The sequence below is a fragment of the Anthonomus grandis genome, chromosome 3 (assembly GCF_022605725.1).
Source record: "Anthonomus grandis grandis chromosome 3, icAntGran1.3, whole genome shotgun sequence".
Taxonomy (NCBI): domain Eukaryota; kingdom Metazoa; phylum Arthropoda; class Insecta; order Coleoptera; family Curculionidae; genus Anthonomus; species Anthonomus grandis.
The window spans coordinates 21,765,668-21,784,398 of record NC_065548.1 but is presented as its reverse complement, the minus strand read 5'-3'; the positions used below and the strand labels follow the sequence as shown (position 1 = coordinate 21,784,398).

At 32.3% G+C, this 18,731-nt stretch overlaps 1 protein-coding gene across 2 annotated transcripts in view; it reads left to right on the top strand.

Annotated features, from left to right (window-relative positions):
* LOC126734154 (SR-related and CTD-associated factor 4-like) overlaps nucleotides 1-18,731 on the top strand; it is a 67,362-nt gene that overhangs the window by 22,802 nt on the left and 25,829 nt on the right. The window contains exons 11-18 of one of the 2 annotated variants that reach the window (XM_050437683.1): nucleotides 1,596-1,728; nucleotides 1,790-1,885; nucleotides 1,963-2,205; nucleotides 8,540-8,761; nucleotides 15,076-15,259; nucleotides 15,322-15,450; nucleotides 15,524-15,708; nucleotides 16,409-16,507. In XM_050437683.1, coding sequence (XP_050293640.1) covers nucleotides 1,596-1,728; nucleotides 1,790-1,885; nucleotides 1,963-2,205; nucleotides 8,540-8,761; nucleotides 15,076-15,259; nucleotides 15,322-15,450; nucleotides 15,524-15,708; nucleotides 16,409-16,507 — 1,291 coding nt within the window. Of the gene's footprint in view, nucleotides 1-1,595; nucleotides 1,729-1,789; nucleotides 1,886-1,959; nucleotides 2,206-8,539; nucleotides 8,762-15,075; nucleotides 15,260-15,321; nucleotides 15,451-15,523; nucleotides 15,709-16,408; nucleotides 16,508-18,731 lie in introns of both variants that reach the window. The other variant, XM_050437682.1, reaches the window with a different exon arrangement.

Genomic DNA, 18,731 nt, shown 5'->3' with positions numbered 1-18,731 from the left:
CTACTTAACAAAAATAAAATAAAAAACGGCAAATTACAAAATATCGCAAATATACACACTAACGCTCGTACTAATACACTAATTATGACCCGATACCCCACGTGGGCGACAACAGTTGTACCCGTTAGAACGGGGGTAAATGGGAGGAGCCTAAGCGAAAAACCGGTTCGATAGAAAGGGCTAGCCTTCGCTTCTGTGAGATCGTTTATTCTGTGCTTTGGTGTGACACTTAAATCACAAAACAGTTTTACCAGTAACCAAAACTCTTTATTTGTATTAATTTAAATTAAACTTCAAATTCCGTGTTAATTTTCTCCCGAAAATGCTAATATCGTCTAAAAAAAAAGAGTTTTTGTTAGTAGTTTTGTGATTCGAAAGAAATATATTGTAGGAAGCGTTCTTTTAAACGCGACCTAGCTCCTATGATGACTACCCAATCCAAAGTTAATATCTCTAAAATTTTAACTCTCAGATGATTAAATGTGTTAAAGCCCTCATAGAAAGTATATTTTTTAGCTGAAATAGATAGATAGATAAATAGATATAAATCAGAGATATAGAAGATATATTTTCTAGCTAAAGTAATTATGGCCAGGCGTAAAATTACACAGACGCATCATGTACCGCGGATTTTCGCTCATACATTTATGTCGATGTTTGAACAAAACAAAGCTAGCCATTTTTATTATGTAGGGACTTGTGACTGTAAGAACTTCCTTTCGTATTTACATTACAACTTAAAATTTGGAATATTTAATGACATTCTATTTAAAAAATTATTGGTATAGAGGGGATCAAGTTTATGCTTTAAAATGTTTAAAGTGAAATAAAACGCAAAAATCGTTTATACATAATTATTAATATTAATTCAATATGAATGATTTTCGCTTTTACATGATTGCTTATATCCGCTTTAGAAACCTTTTTTTCCACTTTGCTTGTTTATTTACCTAAATTATAGATTAATGGATTTTTCAGTATACAGTATTGACCTAAAGTAAAAAAGCCTTAAAAAAAAAACTTAATTCTGGATTTAAAAAAAAACTGTTTATCATTTGCAAAAATTAATAAAATAAATCTTGTGCAATTCTTAACCTTAAGAATAACTTTTTTCTAATTTAAATATTGCTATTTTGCACAATAATTTTTAAAAAAATATGCGTCGAAAAAAAAAAAACAAAGCAACTTTTTATTCTAATGCTTTGAAATATAGAAATAATTTTAATATAAAAAACTATATTAACTATAAATATTTAGTAAAGTTTCCCTTATTTTTAATTACTTCCAGATAAGGTTCTGCATTGAAGAGTCCAGCTTGTGAATAATTTGAGAGCTACAATTTTTTCATGCTAACTTTAAAACTTCTTAAGGTCTAGCACATTTGAATAGGGTGTTAAAAATATGAATGGTGATAAAAGAGGAAATATATATATTTTAAAGTTGCTTTATTTTTTGCCAATACTGTATAATAAAAGTAGTGTTGAATTTAGCAAATTAAAAAACATATAAATCATTTTTCATTTGAAAATACGTAATAAATTATTGTTATATCATTACCGAGTTAGTGTGATCTTATAAGTATTTAACTGTTTTAGTTGGCCTGGGCACCCGGTAAAGGAGTAAAAGGCAAAGATTTTAAAGATTACTGGGAAGGTGATCTTGGTGTATCATACATACCATGGAAAAAGCTTAAGGAAGATACTGATTTAGAAGCTTTAGAGGACGGAGGTAGGTCAAGTTCTTTAAATTATATTTTGACCCTCTTAGTTTTATAAAATTTTTACTCCAGGAATGATAGACGAAGATACTATGCCTGAATGGATGAAAAAGAAAATGGAAGGATCCACAAAAGTGCTGGAACCTCCGCCACCTTTCTTAATGGGAGGTAAGATTTAATCCGCTTTTAAATTCAAATACTAATTACTGATTTTATTGACTTATTATGTTGATTTTTCCTAGTAGATGCATCAAACCATTCAACAATCGATACAAGTCAACCGCCACCGTTACCGCCGCCCTCTAATATCATGCAACCGCCGATGCTGCCGCCCATGGTTAATCCATTCCAACTCAACAATAGATTTTTGGGAATGATCCCAAATATGGCTAATCTTGGTAATTTGCCATTAGGAGTGCCTCCTCCAAATATGGCACCGCCGCCGATGATGCCCAATTTGGGATTGGGACTGAGTACGCCATTTCAAGGTAAGGATCATCGTTAAATTATTTATCCAAGTATCTTGTTTTAATATTTCCACTTGCCAGTCTTATAGTGTTGAAGATCTTAGAACTATTGAAACAACATGTTTTAAACTGAAATATTTATTTTAACTAGCTGTAACTATATACAGTGTGTCCCAGGATGTGTGAATTTATAGGTAAAAATTACAAAAAAATTTGGGATTTTTGAAATTTGACTGTTTGGCATCCAGCCCTGCTTGATTAAAAAAATTATATTTAGCATATTTTTATTTTTTTTTAAATCAAGCATGCCTTCATATGAGCAATATTTTAAATTTTATGAGTAAGTAGCATTAGTATTTGTAGATAGTAGTATTTCTAGGCAAGATGTAAAAAAAGTTTATAAGAAAAAATTGTTTAGGATGCAAAATCATGCCCGAATACCGAATTTCATAGCCTACTTTGATTTTTACGTTTAAATTATTTTTTAATTATTTAATTATTTATTCTCACTTTTTTAAAAGTTTAAACAAAAACCGAATAAATATTAATAGTTAAAATAGTGAAAATTATTTTAACAATTATTGAACCAATCCAACCCAACCCTTGGACTAATTCTTTTTACGATCGGTAGGATTTTTTTGTTTTGCTCGTGGAATGCATGCCGCTTATTATATTGGGTTCTTTTTTGCTGCATTTACGAGTTTTTGTCGAACATTTTAAAATGTAAACATTCTCAATTAAATGTGGCAGCTACTAAACTTATGTCTTATCTTATTGTAAAGTTTATAAAAGTTATTAATATTATCAGAATTTACAGAAAAATCTTAAATTTGGAGCAGAAAATTTTCATTGTGCAATCGTATGGTAGTGAAAATAGTATGTCGTTAAAATACGTTTTGAATCTTTTTCATGAAAAATATCCGCAAGTCGAAGTACAGTATCTTCTGCGAGACGACTAATTAAACTTTTTCAGCCACGGGTACTGTTGAGTTCAAAAAAAAGCAGAAAAAGAGATAAGATGACAACGATGCTGCTACAATCCTTGTTTGGAGTCAATTGCTGAGAACCTTCGGATGTCGGCGGTGCTGAACATAAGCAAATCTGAATTACAAAGAATTTATCATGCCAACAATATTAAAGCATTCAAACCAAGGTACTTGCATACTTTAGAAGAGGGAGATGAAGCGTGCCGTTTATTATTTTCCGCTTTATTTTCAACACGACGCCTGTCCAGCGTACTCCACTATTCGAGTAGCAGAATGGTTGAATAGAACTTTTCCGAATCAATGGATTGGAAGACGCGGCCCAATTGAGTGGCCGCCAAGGTCACCTGATTTAACCCTTTATGATTCCTATTTATGAGGCCGGCTCAAGAAAATTATTTATTCCGAGCCATTACCAAATGACAAAGAATTACTAAAACAAGAAATTAGAGATGCTTGTAATTCAATTTCCATTGAAGAAATTAGAAATTCTTTTAAAATGTTTAGAAAAGATCGTTCTCGCTCGTCTTTGGATTCTTTTGTTTTTTTTTTGTTTTTCTTTTTGCCCAGCTTCATAGCCACTCGCTAGTTCATTGTAAAATGCATATATTGTCCCTTCTGATTTTGGTATGGACCTTATTGTAAATACATATTACGTTTTTTAGAAAATAGTTTATTTAGGAACACGGGTTGTACAGCACATGTACAAGTAATCTATGTACTTGCATGTGTATCGGTTTTTTTTTTTATAAAAATCGCGTTGCACTCCGATTACCAAACAAATTGTTGTAATTTTGAATTATTTGTATATTCATGGAATTTAGTTTCATATATTCTGTAATAATGTTTAATAATTTTGAATGGTAATAAAAGTATTTTTTTTTTTTTTTTTTTTTTTTTTTTTTTTAAAGATATTGAAAAATATTTCGATAATGGAGGTGCTACATTGACTAAATTTAAAATAAGTAAATAAAATACATTTTCTTGTTAAATTAGAAGTACTATGACATGTTAGTACAAACATATTTTTGAGGATGGCTTGTTACTCTTAGATGATTTAGATATTAGATAAATAAATAATTTTTTCTCTAATAATTAAATATGAATAAAAAAATTAATTGGTACACAAAACGTAAAAATCAAAATAGGCCTGTAGTTATGAAATTCGGTATTCGGTCATAATTTTGCATTCTAAACAACTTTTTCTTAAAAGCTTTTCATATATCTTTCTTAGAAATACTACTTTACCCATTCATAAAATTTTAAAAAATGCTCGTATCAAGGCATGCTTGATTTAAAAAAAAATAAAATAAGCTAAATTTTATTTTTTAATCAAGCAGGGATGGATGCCAAACGGTCAAATTTGAACTACAAAATTTTTCACCATATTTGTCATTTTTACGTATAAATTCGCTCATCCTGGGACACACTGTATATTAATTTATTGATTGGACATTACATTAATAAGTTTCAAATAAATGATTTTCCATTGACAGAAAAAAACTTGGGTGATTATGTGTATTGGTGATTTTTTTTTTGATCCTTTTAAAAATTATATTTATAAATTAATTAAGTATTATAATATTATTTATGATATATATGCTTAGAAGATTGAAAGGCTAGAAGTAGCATGCCGTGGAACTATGGGCAGGTTTGTTTGCTTGCAACATCTCTGATGCAATGATGCCAAGTGCTTATAGAGAAATGGCAAAAATCACTTTATAATATAATAAAAATTTTCAGTTGTTTCCGAAGGCAAAAAACAATACTACTGCTCCCCTTTAATAAAATGTCAAGCATTTTTTAAAAATAAATTTGATAAGATACTCTATATCGAAGTCAATATAAGTTAAGTAAATGAAAATAAAGTACGAAGAAACGAGAAAACGGTAATGGCATCGCAACGCCGCTCGATCGCATTGTTTATGTCACAGATACAAGCACTCTTTACCAGTGACGTCGTCAACAAATATTTACCTGATAAATTTTTATTAATTAATAATTAAAGAGTTTGAGTATAAGTAATATTACCATTTATGAGCTATTTATGTGTTTTTTTTAATGGACTTCATTAGAGGAAGGTCCTAATGAAAGGCAGCATTTTTGTCAAAGCATTTTTATGGAAATTAAATATTTTATTAATATAATATTATAGATTTCTTAATAAATCATGTTTTAAGACACACATTTTTAACATTTTGCAAAATTTTATTGTTATTGTTATATTGGACAAAACTCAGTTTTACATCACTTACTTACATCACATAATATATACTTCTATGCTGCTGACTTTTTCAAAGGGACAGTATTGCTTCAGCGGAAAAAGTTAAAACTACAAGGATGTTCAAATTGTGAAGGAGTTGCAGGTTTTTTGTAGGTTATAAGATTTTTATTATGAGTATTTAGCCTGTATAATGGTTTTGAGACATTTAATAGTGACCTATATAATACCTAATACCAAATATTATATCATATTAATTTATACTAAAAAACAAAGCTAAGAATAAAGACTATGTACAATAGATTAGATTAGAGAGTTTATTAGTAGTAATATACAAACAAGTGCTTTTACAAGTCAAATAAAATATGTAGTATGTTGGGCTTTTCCATAAAATCATGTTATTAGTTCATGTAAGTATTTTAATAATGACTTGAGACATCTAATTCAATTTCTTTGGCGCAAATTTGCTTGATGCAATCTTCGAATTTTAATTTTTTGTTCTTTATTTTTTTTCCATAATCTGGTGACAAGTGATTAAGCTCTTGAAACGGTGGAATCATCAGTGCTTAGGTCCTCAGGATATCATTTTGATTTTACCCTAGAATAATATACATAAAAATATAGTATTACCAAAATTAAAAAGAAAAAATTAAAAAAATGTATTATGATAATCCAATTGATCAATAAAATGTATGTTATTATAGAGAATCTTTGTAATGTCATACATTTGATTAATTGCATTTAATTAAACAAATATAATACAATAAAATACCATATCACTTTTAAATAAGATATATAGAATAGGATGATACATGGCATAAAACTAGTAGTCTATTTTGAGTGTATTTAAACCTTTTCCTTGGCAGAGTCAGGGAATGTGTAGCAGTTAAACAAAAACGGCTTGGATGAGAAATAGTAATTGTTGACCTAGACTCCACGGTTACTGTAGAACTATAATTCTCAGATGCAGTTATTGTTGATGATGAATGATCAGATCTGTAATTATACAAAATTTGGTGTATCAAGAATATTAATCTATTTTAATTATCCATACGTGTCTAAGTAGGTATATTAGCTTCACTGTTTGTACTATATACCATTTTGAAAGCTAAAGAAGTTTTTGCACTCTTCAGGAAAGCTACCCCTGTAGCTTTGAAGGGTAAATCACTTGGTAAATTAACTGAATTATTGGCTGCTGTGTTTTTAACCAGTGCATCAAAAATCCTAGTAAAAAAATAGTTTTACACACATACCTAATTTAATAAGTATTAGGTATAAATAAATCTTATATGAGTAACACTAATACTTTTTTTGAAGAAGCTGTATGTTTTACAACATAGCCGAAGCACAAGTTTTAAAAGGTTGTTTTTTTAGCTTACATAATGTAGTAAATAAAAGCATGCAAACCTTTATCAATAATTCTAAGGTAAAATATACTCATACCTATAAATATACTAGAAAAATATATTTAAAAAAATTACCTTTGAGGTAGAGCTGATTTTTTTAATAAAGTCTGGCTACTGATAATATTATCTCCCTTATATCACTTCTAAGGATGTGATCTGAACAAACAAATATGTTCTTTTTAAATGTGTTGATTTCCATTAATGAAACCCATTGTTCCCTTTGGGCATAATCATTGGGCAATCTATAATAAGTATTTGATATTTAATCAAAAAGCAGAAAAAAATTACAGTAATAAATTAATATGTGGTGCCAATTACTATATATATTATTGTAAGTTGCAATAAGGTAAAAAAAAAAAAATTATGGAACAAATTTTAAAGAAAGACAAAATTAACTTTATACATAGATATCAAACTATATATAGATAGGTACATAGGTATTATGCATTTTTTCTGCCAAAACAACAAAAAAAACATAAAATCCTGTAATAAAACCAGGGACAAATTTCTAGTTTTATATCTTTTATAGCCTATTAATAGATGAATATGTTCAAAAAAATATTTAGATTTAAAAATATAAATATGTTGGTATTTTACGCACACTTTCACATTCAAATTTTTATTAGGTTTATATCTATAAGATCCCCTATTCTACGTTTATGATGATGGTTACCCCATGATGTGATGTTATGAAAGTATCGGTACTTACTTGTGAAAAGATCGGCTTGAATCACGTTTTTATCATGATGCGGCACAAACGACACAAGTTTTTGCCATCCTAGCAATTTAAAAAAACACTAAAACGTGGCCTTTTTTCCTTTTTAAACCAAAAATTAAAGAAAATACACGAATCCCGAATATAAACAAAAAGCCGTTTGACAGATGACACAACGCGTATGGTTTAGGCGCTTAAGCTCCGGTGTTGTCGCTTCAAATTTTTTAGAAGCAGTTTTAGGGATAAGAATGTTAATAATTTTGTTTTTTTTTTGCTTAAGGATATTATATTTATTCTTAAAATAGGTTAATTGTAGTATTTATACTTTTTAAATTTTCCTATAAAATATAACAGAAATAAGTTAAATTAACGTTATAATGTTTGTTAAAATATAGCTAAAAATTTCCTCCGTTGAAAATTTGTGTCGACTTGACAACAGAGAATCGGCACATATGTTTGTAAATAAAACACCCCTCTTGCCCCTGTGCACATGTTGGACTCAAACAAAGTTGTTGTTTACTAATTCTAGCCTTTCAATGTTCTAAGTATATATGTAATTAAATATGATATATGATATGATATATATGTAATTTAATTTTCATGAAAGGCTTTAAATATTGTCATAAATTATTATATAATTTTTCTAAGGGACGGATGTTCTAGAATTACCAGTTAAGGAATGTTAGCCATGTGGAAGAGGGACATGCGGGACTACATCAGATATTACTTAATTATTTCTATCAAATTATTGCTGAAATTGTTTTTAGAAGGATATTTTACTGTCATGGGCTGTTTAAATCTTTTAAAGTTTTTTTGCAAATGTATATAAATGACATGAACTTAATTTTTATAGTTCATCGCCTTGAATAATTTTGAAATTTATATGCTCGTCAAACCGATCGATCTCTATATAGTAATCAAAACCGCTTTTCGATTAAAATTTATACAAATCTCTACGACCCTCTTTTTAACATATACATAACGTGTACGCCGCCACAACTTATGGTTAACAATACTTTATTTTCTTCAGGCCCACCAGGCTTTATGCCTCCATCCATACCGCCACCTTCTCAACCAGAGAATAAACCGCCTCCACCTACTTCTGCGGAGGGACATCTGCGTAATCTTAGCGAGTCACTTATGAGCTTGGCTGGACAGCCTCTCACAATGCCACCGCAAACTATGATGAGTCACCCGCCGCCCCCAATACATAATAATGATGATAATATGGACGTCGAGATGGAAGATGCCGGTAAGTTGGATTAGAAAATTAGTATTGCCGCATAACTTTGGTTTAAAATGTCATTTGGTGTGTTTAAACATTTCAGGCAAGCTATAGAATTTTAAATCCTATTAGCCTATTAAAAAAAGAGTAGATTTTCACTTGTATTGTAGCTTTAAAGATATGTTATTAGCATTTAAAGTTATTTTATTGGGTTTCTGGAGCAATTAATAAGTTCAGATGTTGTTTAAAATTGCTTTCGTTTCGCAAGATATGCTAAAAGTATTTTTAGGTATAATTTTTTAAAAAAACGACAAACTACAAATTTTATAAAATATTTTTATTTGTCTTTGGAAAAATCCTTTTTTTATGAGTGTAAAATGAAGGGAGATGAAGTCAGATGCCAATCCATGTATATCACTTTTCTGTAGAAAATTCAGTTTGATGTTACCGGTTTCTTTTAAAAGTTAAAATTTTCAGTGGATAAAACGTTCAAGCATATGTTTAACAGTTAAGCTTATTTATGGCAGCACTTGATTTGGCTTTTCAATAAAATTTAAACTATTTCAAAATTCAAAATGTTTTTGAGTCAAAAAGTGTGAAACATATTTTAAAGTTCATTTATCCTGGATACGATCTACACACCCGATTTCGACTAAACTTTGGATTGGCAGTATTTGTCAAGAACGATTTGAGTTGCCAGCGGGAGGAAACGCTTGAACCTGCGGACTTCGACGTCATGTGGTTCAAAATAATAGCCAGTGGTGCCACGAAATTTATCTGCTGTATCTACAGACCACCAAGCGACACCCAATATAGACGGCTCTTTTTGAACCTGGCTGATTGCATTAACCATCTGCAAATTGACTACCCAAGCCCAGAAATCATCGTCATGGGTGATTTTAACGTTCACAATATCAACTGGCTGCGCTTCTGCAACAAGAACGACGACGAAGGACAAGAAGATGAGCTATTTGCCACCATATGCGGGCTTACGCAGCTTGTGGAGGAACCTACCAGAATCCCCGATCGAGACGGCGAGTTCGCGAGTTTCGTAGATTGGTCTTGGCTTCAGACCCTGACTCGTATACTGTATCAGTACATGCCCCCCTAGGAACATCGGACCACAAATTGATAACAGTCTCTTGCCAGTTGGAGGTTAAAACGCAGGATCCTCCGATGCCGCGGAAGGTATGGCACTATAAATCATCGTGGAAACATCTTTGGGAATTTTATCGCTCATTCCCTTGGAAAGAAGTCTGCTTTAGAACCAATAATATCTCAGAATGTGCAAACCAAATTACAAAGACGATCTTGGCAGGAATGGAAGCTTATATCCCTTTTTCTACTAAATGCGGGTCAAACAACAAGCAATGGTTCAACCTGAATTGCAAAAAGGCAGTAAACACTAAAAACGCAGCATATCGCAAATGGCGTCATCGAAAATCGGAGGAACTTTTTAGCCTCCAGAAATAGCTGCAAGCGAATTATTGATGAATGCAAAGAGTGTCACAACAACAGGACTCAAAAACAAACTGCTAAACTGCCCAAATGGAACAAGATCTTTCTGGTCGGTATCGAAAGCCGTTAGTCAAGGATTTGCAAAGTCGACCTTGCCACCCCTAACAGCAGATGATGGTTCTATCGCGGTAACAGCAAGGGAAAAAGCCAACTTACTGGGTAAACTCTTCGCGTCGAATTCTACTCTGCACTTCAATCGAATTTTATTAATATCATATCATTTTATTAATTATATTAATTTTAATAATATCGAAGATTATGGAGAAAGCAGTCAACCAACAACTGTTAAGATATCTGGAATCATCTGAACTAATCAGCGATCATCAATACGGCTTCCGAAAGCTTAGATCCACCGGCGATCTTCTGGCCTACGTCACACACTTGTGGACGGAGGCCATGGAGAAGCACGGCGAGTCCCGCTCAGTCGCTCTTGATATTTCCAAGGCATTTGACAGAGTGTGGCATGAGGGACTACTAACCAAGCTCTCCTCAATCGGCATACAAAACTCATTATTGAATTGGATCAAAAGTTTTCTTGAACAACGAACAATCCAAGTAGCCGTCGATGAATACCTCTACGACAAATTTAACATTAACGCTGGAGTCCCTCAAGGATGCATTCTATCCCCCACCCTTTTTTTGGTATATATCAACGATTTGCCACCACTGTCAATAGGAACCACTGTCAATCCAATCTACAGCTTTGCGGACGATAGCACACTTATTTCCACATTTAAGTCCGCCAAACCAACGACAGCCGCAAGTTCTCAGAATCTTAGGCAGCAACAAGTAGCTTCAACCAACAATGATATTAGAGCAATCTTGGAGTGGGGCAATAACAATTTGGTCAATTTTAACGCTAAAAAAGCGCAGGCTGCAGTATTTACGATGAAGACTAACCTTGGTGGCCCGGAGCTGGTTATGGCAGGGAAAACATTGCCAATGAAATCATCTTTACATTTTCTAGGAGTCGATGTCATCAACAGTGTGTCCTGGCATGACCACGAGGTCGCCAGGGCGGCTTCCAAAAAACTCGGAGTGCTTTTCAAAACGAAAAAACTGTATACACCAGAACAGCTGCTGACTCTTTATAAGGCTCAAATACGCCCTTCCCTCGAGTATTGCTCGCATGTCTGGAGCTCTGCACCCAAGCATAGTTTAAACCTGCTGGATTCTATACAGAAGAGAGTTATTCGTCTTATCGACAAACCAGAACTGACGAAGAGTCTGGATAGTCTGGAGCACAGGAGAAAGGTGGCTGATCTCTGTCTATTCTACCGTTATTATCACGGTAAGTGCTCCTCTGAGCTGGCAGACCTGATTCCACCCAGGGCTGTACCGGCAAGAAGGACGCGTCTAGCAGTTGCGGCTCATCAACATCGAGTCCACCTGCCTACCCCAAGGACGTCGCTGTATCGGGACTCATTCATCTGGAGAACATCTTCTTTGTGGAACGTGCTTCCACCTCACATATTTCCCGACGCATACAACCTACAGCGATTCAAGATAAATGCCCACAAATATCTTCGCGCAAGCACCACTCCAAGAGTGACATAGGACTTTCCTCTTGTGCTTGTGTTTACCATAAAAAAAAAGTAAGAAAGTCATGTCGGCATGTCAAAACGTGGTTGCAATTTTAATAATCACCCTAAAATAATAATTGTGCTTTTTGTCTGTAATTATAAGTGAAAATATAATTGATTTATCATTAAAAGGGATTATCATAGATTTTAATAGTGGATCACAATATTACCCTAACAGTGAATATAATTCTTCTGATTCTAATGCTTGATAAAGTTTCTAAAAAGATGCAAGGGATTATCATAATAAGAATATAATTTCATACTCATAAAATTATAATAACGGTTTACCTTCAAAATGTCACTGTTAATTACTATTTCTTTTTTCATCCAGTAGCTGCTAATGATGTTCGGAAACGTCTGTTGAATATAAAAAATCGTAGGCATTCTGAGTCTAATTGAATTTCAGTACGATTGTTGATACTATATAGGTATATTTCCTCCCTGCTTAAAAGACTCGCTTCATAAGATTCGATGTTAGTTCAGCCCTCTTAACTTTAGGCCAATATCAATATTATCTATCCTTTCTTCTATCTTTCTAATATTATCTATCTCCAAAGTTAGGCCTTTGATTGTGTAGATCGTGGAAGCTTGGAATATTGATGAATAAGGCTAGAAGGTGGAGTTTCCGGGGGTAGCTTTGGCGTTGCTGCAATCTTACTTGTCAGATAGTACTCAAATGGTTGTTGTTTTCGGGTTATCTTCGGAGATTTAAGTTTAAATGTGGTGTGCCATAAGAGTCGGTACGGGGCCTATTTTATTCTTGTTGTATGTGAATGACTTGAGCTCTCTATAACCTTTGAGGATGATTGTTCAATTTGTGGCTGATACTACGGTTCTTTGGCACCATAAATACTACAACTCCCTTAGATTTGTTATTGCTGAGGATCTTCGTAACATTCGGAAGTGGTGTGCGTCTAACCATCTGGTATTATATGTGGACAGGACTCTTATTATGGGTTTTAGGTGCAATGTTTATGGTCTTTATTTATTGACTTGATTTTGAAGACCATATTTTGACTCTTACGTCAATACTCTCCTCGAGATGTTTTGCAGTTAAAGTGGCCATGCAGGAACTGGGAAAAGTGGTTGCGCGCTCAGTGTATTTTGAACTGATTGAGTCGCATCTCAGGTATATGGACAGCCCTTTTGGGGTTTGTGTACACAAGGAATGTTGAATGTTGAGATATCTTTGTTCTGTTGGTTTAAGGAATTCCTGCAGATCACTATTTATCTCTGAGCAAATTTTCACGGACCACCATCAGATACTGGACATGTTACTTGTTAATACCATGATTTTGTTTTGCCCATACCAACATCATCTCTCACTTAAAAACACGCTGATTTATATAAGCCTCAAGATTTAAAATCGTGTCCCTCTCCATCAGAAATATAGCATGCTTGAAAATGGTCGTGAAGCGCCTAAAAAACCTAATTTTGCCTAAAGCATATGAGGAGTCTTTTAATGATTCTTTTCAGTAATTGTTTTCTAGTTTTCTGTTTTATGTTATCTTGAGTCTGCTAACTATTTTATTTTTTTTTAATTGTAGTGGTCATAAAGGTTTAATACTTAATCATTTAGTTTGTAAGAAGCTTTGTACCCAAGATTTGTATCTTTTGTAATAAAGTACATTATCTATCTATAACAACATACTTTTGTTTACAAACTATAACTTAAAATTAAATGTTGACAAAACTTAACAACTTATATTCTCAAGTAACAGTCAAGTGACATCTGAAAAATCTGTCAAGCTCCTTGGGATACACATCGTTTGGGATGACAGATTGAATTGGCACAAAAAAGAAACTTTTGACGCTCACATGGGGTACGGTCTGGAACTCTGGGGCAACTCAGGTCAAGCATCAGATATGGCAAAAAAATGGATGTGCAGGACAGTCTACCGAGACTACTTCAAGCCACATTTTATAGATTTAAAGATATTAACTCTACTTTGCTTATATATTTATCTCCAATCAAGTGAAATACAAAAATAAAATAAAATATTAGCATAAATCCAACTAGGACTATCATCAGTATCCAATAAGCTCTGCATCCCTTCTGCTACCACATAGGTATAGGCTTGAATTGTCAAAAAATAACTCACCAAATACTTTGCTTCAAAAAAAAAACTGTCAAGTTATACCTTACAAAAAAAGCCTTATATTCTACTCGGGCGTACATGTAGGTCATTAATAAAGGAGATAAATTATTTGAAGTATGGCATCTTAATTTTTTTTAAATGTAAATGAACGCTATTTTAATCGCTTTTTATTTTACATTGTGATAAAATATGATATTTTAGTAAGTGTTATGTTTTATACATATCTATGTTATACGTTTACGGATAAGCACTGGGATTTATACAATTCTGGTTTGGCTAAAACTGTAACTATATACGGAGTACTCAATAAAGTATTCCAAAATTTCGGACAAAAAAACAATTTTCTCATTTTCTATATTTAATGGCATAAACTGATGAAGAAACCCTTCATAAGTTCTGGTGTTTAGAGAAGTCAAACGATACGACGAAAAATTAAATAAATTCAAGGCATATTAAAAAAAAAACGTGTATGATGTTTTATAAAAGATGAAATATTTAAATTTAAAACACCATTATATAGATGACGAAAAGTGATCTTCATAAAATATGACTTTGTTTTGAACTTGGTTTGAACCAGTTTTATTGTGATCATTTTTAGTTTTATTTTTTATATATATTTTCTTCCTATATGGTTGAGTTTGTTTCGCTATCGGCAGTGGTTTCTTTTTTAAATCTGTCTATTGTATATGTATCTATTTTACCAATTTAACGTATATTTTAATTTCTACTTCTTTAATTTTGTTATCTCAGTTAGTACTATACCGAGGTACTATGAGACTTTGTCGGCAAGCTGTAATATCTTTTCATAATATCTATAATAAATATTTGAAGAGTTAGTTCATGGCTAAATATAATCTTGGTTTTTTTCTTATCAAAATTAAATAAAAAAATGGAATAAAAAAAGATATAATCCGTCCGTAAATTCTAAGCAGTATATGATTTTTTATTCAATTTATCATGAAACCCAACAAAACATTCTTAATTATTTTATTTTTTTAAATTGGATCTTCCTAAAAGAGAAAATATTAAAATTTACTATGCTTACATCAAACATCCTATATATCTTTTATAAACATCGCAAAAAAGGCTGAAGCTGCTTTTTTATCTTAATTAGTGTTTTAATTCTAATATTTTATCGCAGCTCATCCAGACCTTAACAAACCACCGCCATTTATGTCACTCACTGATCACCTTCAAAATAATATGAATCAACAAAACTATAATAGAGAAAATAGACGAGATGATATGAGATTTTCACCAGGAAGAAGAGATAATAGAGATCGAAGGGATGATAGAGGTCGGAAACGGAGTCGTAGTAGAGATAGGTTAGTAGAGTACTTTTTATGCATAATGATTAGTAAATATGTGACACGATATATTATTTTAGAGATAGAGATAGAAATGATAGAGCTGGTGGGAGAGACCGCGACCGCCGTGACCGAGATAGAGATAATAGAGACAGAGACTTTGGTCGTGGACGGGATAGAGATAGACGAGGTGGAGATCGCGGTAACAGGTAAACTTTATGTCCAAGGATATGTATTTTTTAAGTTTTTCTTTTGGTAACTTATATGTATTTTTTGATAAAGATGGGGTGGAGCGGATCGTAGGGATGATCGTCGTGGAAATGATTCTGCAGAACGCGGAGGCCGACGCGGAGACGACCGGGATGGCAACGATAAAAGAAAACGAGATGGTTCCGATAGGAAGTCTGAAAGCAAAGATAGAAACGATAGAGATAAAAACCTTGGCTCGAGAACAAAAGAAACGACCGGTAAGATAATGTTTTCGATGTATTCAATTTGATAAAGCAAAAAGTATCACTAATTGTATTTGCTTGGTATTACTTTTATTTTATTTCCATCCACGAGCTAATTCAATAATGGTCTTCTATTTTAAATGAATTAATGGATTTTTACGAATAGTCGATATCAGATTAAATGTTGACGCCATAGTTGAGAAATAGAAATGTCAAAAATTAGACAAAGAAAAATGCATAAGAAGCAGAAGCACAAGGTATTTCATTAAAATTTCACTAAATCGAATTCTGACCTGAAAATTTAAAAATTTTAGTTAGGGGCGTCCCATATCGTGGACAATATTTTGAATGGTCCTATATTTTTTCATAGATTTTTTTTTATTACAAGTTTAGTACAAAATTGGTAGATTTCGTATTTTTTATATATAAAAAGATAGGAATTTTTATGCATAGATTATGCCTTTTACAGGATTAAATGTGTTTTGAATAACCCTGTATATTACATCAAAAACTATACAATACATTTTCTACTATTTAAAAAAAAATCTTTCTTAATCTTATTAAACTAAATAAGGTAAAAAACAGTTTGCTGGTTATGTTCTATAAATAAAATCATGACCGATATTTATGATGATGTAGCTTAGTATTCACGATTTATATAGTATTATAATTACATAATAATGTATAATTTATACAATAATTTTTATCACGTTAGGAAGTAATTACGATGAAGCTGGCAAACGTGATACCGCCAGACAATCCCCTAAACGGGGCTCAAGTGACGGTGCGCTCAATTTCGAGCCTCCTACAAATGGTAAGGGTAAAATTAAATTATTGCTTTCAAATGCTAAATGCTTTTAAAATCGAAATTTAAAACTATTTGATTGTATCCTGTTGTTTGTGTTGTTGTATTGTCATTATTAACTTACTATGTCAATAATTTTGTAATTTACAACGACAAAAAAAAAGGATACCACAATAGTTACTTACTGGACCTTATGCACAAGTCACAACATATATCTAAAAATAGACTAATTAGAAATTTCAGTTAAGATCCTTTAGATTTTTTTCAGATAACTTTTTGATTCTTGTTAAGGTTAGAGTACTATAAAACATACATATATGTTTTTAAATCAATGCCTATGTTACTTGTTAAATGTTTTATTATTTATTAAATTGAATACTTTACTAGAGCATCAATTTTATGTACAGGGTGGCCAAATAAGAATGCGAGGTATTGTATCTGGGAAACTATTCATCGTAGAAGCTTGCGATAAAAAAATTTATTACTAAAATGGCCAAGAGAATGACCTGGAAAATATTTTCAAGTTTCTAAAATGGCCGCTAGGGGACGCAACTGCAATCTTGAATCTAGAAAACTGATGTTTCTGTAAATTTTGCTGAATTAACCTAACAAAAAAATAGCTGATTATTAAAGTAGAGACTAATCCGAACCTTTTTTATTTGAATAGTTTTGCTGTATCTCTAAAAATAAAGTGGTGGGGGGTGTTCAAAGGTTGGCTTAAAACACACCCTGTATACTAAAAACGCCTTAGCCGATTTTATCAAACTTGGGCTAGTTAAAAAGAGCTATTATTAAGCTACGAATATTATTATATTTCATATTTTTTTAGTTTTACATCTCGCCGCTAGAGGGCTTTTTTAGGCTTTCTGACACAAATGACTAATTTTCTCAAAAAACTTAAATGCGTTGATATGATTTTTTTTCATAGAAAAATAGCTAAATGATGTCTAAATAATCTTGCGAAAACCGCAACTCGATATCTTGTTCCTAACCTAAAATATAGGCCAAAGAATATTTTATACCCTTAAATTTTAATTTTTTTATACTAATTATTTTGGAATTTTTTAAAATTCACTACTTTTGAAAACAAAATTTACCATTTTTGAAAATATTACCTAATATCACTAAAAGGTAAGTATTAATAATGCTTATATCAAAAATCAGACCTATTTTATGTTATATATTCACTATGGATATAATACGAAAAAAATAATTATTAGAAAGCAGGCCATGGAATGCAACAAAACAAATGTCTACTCAAATTATAAACATTCCTCAAATTGTCAATAGTAAGTTGTCAAAAGTTTTACGAACGATGAAACTGTTGATATGCTTGCGGTTTATTTTGAATGTCTTCAAAATGCTGCAGTAGCAAAAAGAGTTTATGCTGCTCGATATCCAAATCGAAGTCCTTGCGATGTTAGATTTTTTCCCCGATTAGTGGCGAACTTACGAGCCAATGGTAGTTTTCGGCCTAGGTTTCAACGGCCAAGAATTAGAAGAAATGTGGACAATATTAACAGCGTACTGGGATATATTGAAGGAAATCCTCATGTTAGCACAAGAGCATTATGCCTTGAATTAGGCATATCAAGAACAACGATTCAAAATATTTTGAAGGACAATAGGTAAATTCTAATAGCCATCGCCATATATGGATTTATTTAAGTTCAGCTTTTTTTTTAATATATTTATAGAATGCACCCATATCATGTTAATTTACATCAGGCATTGGAAGAAGCAGACTTTGACCGTAGGTTGGACTATTGCTATTAGATATTAGGCATGATACGCGAGGACAGATTTTTTATTTAAAATTCTTTGGACCGATGAAGCCACATTTAATAGTGACGGTAAAGTCAACCTGCATAACATGCATTATTGGTCTGCAGAAAATCCGCATTGGTTGTGTGAAGTTCAGCACCAAGGGCGCTGGAGTTTAAATGTGTGGTGTGGTATACTTGGAGGCAACATTATTGGACCATATTTTTTTGAGCAATCTGTAAATGGCAATGTTTATTTCGACTTTTTGGTAAATCAATTACCGTTGTTGCTGGAAGATGTGGCACTGGAAGTCCGGCAAAATTTGTTTTTGCAGTTGGATGGTTGTCCAGCACATTTTGCTAGGAATGTGCGAGAGCATATTAATAACATTTTTCAACAGCGGTGGATTGGAAGAGGAAGCCTGTTTCCATGGCCTCCGCGATCTCCAGACTTAACCTGTCTTGATTTC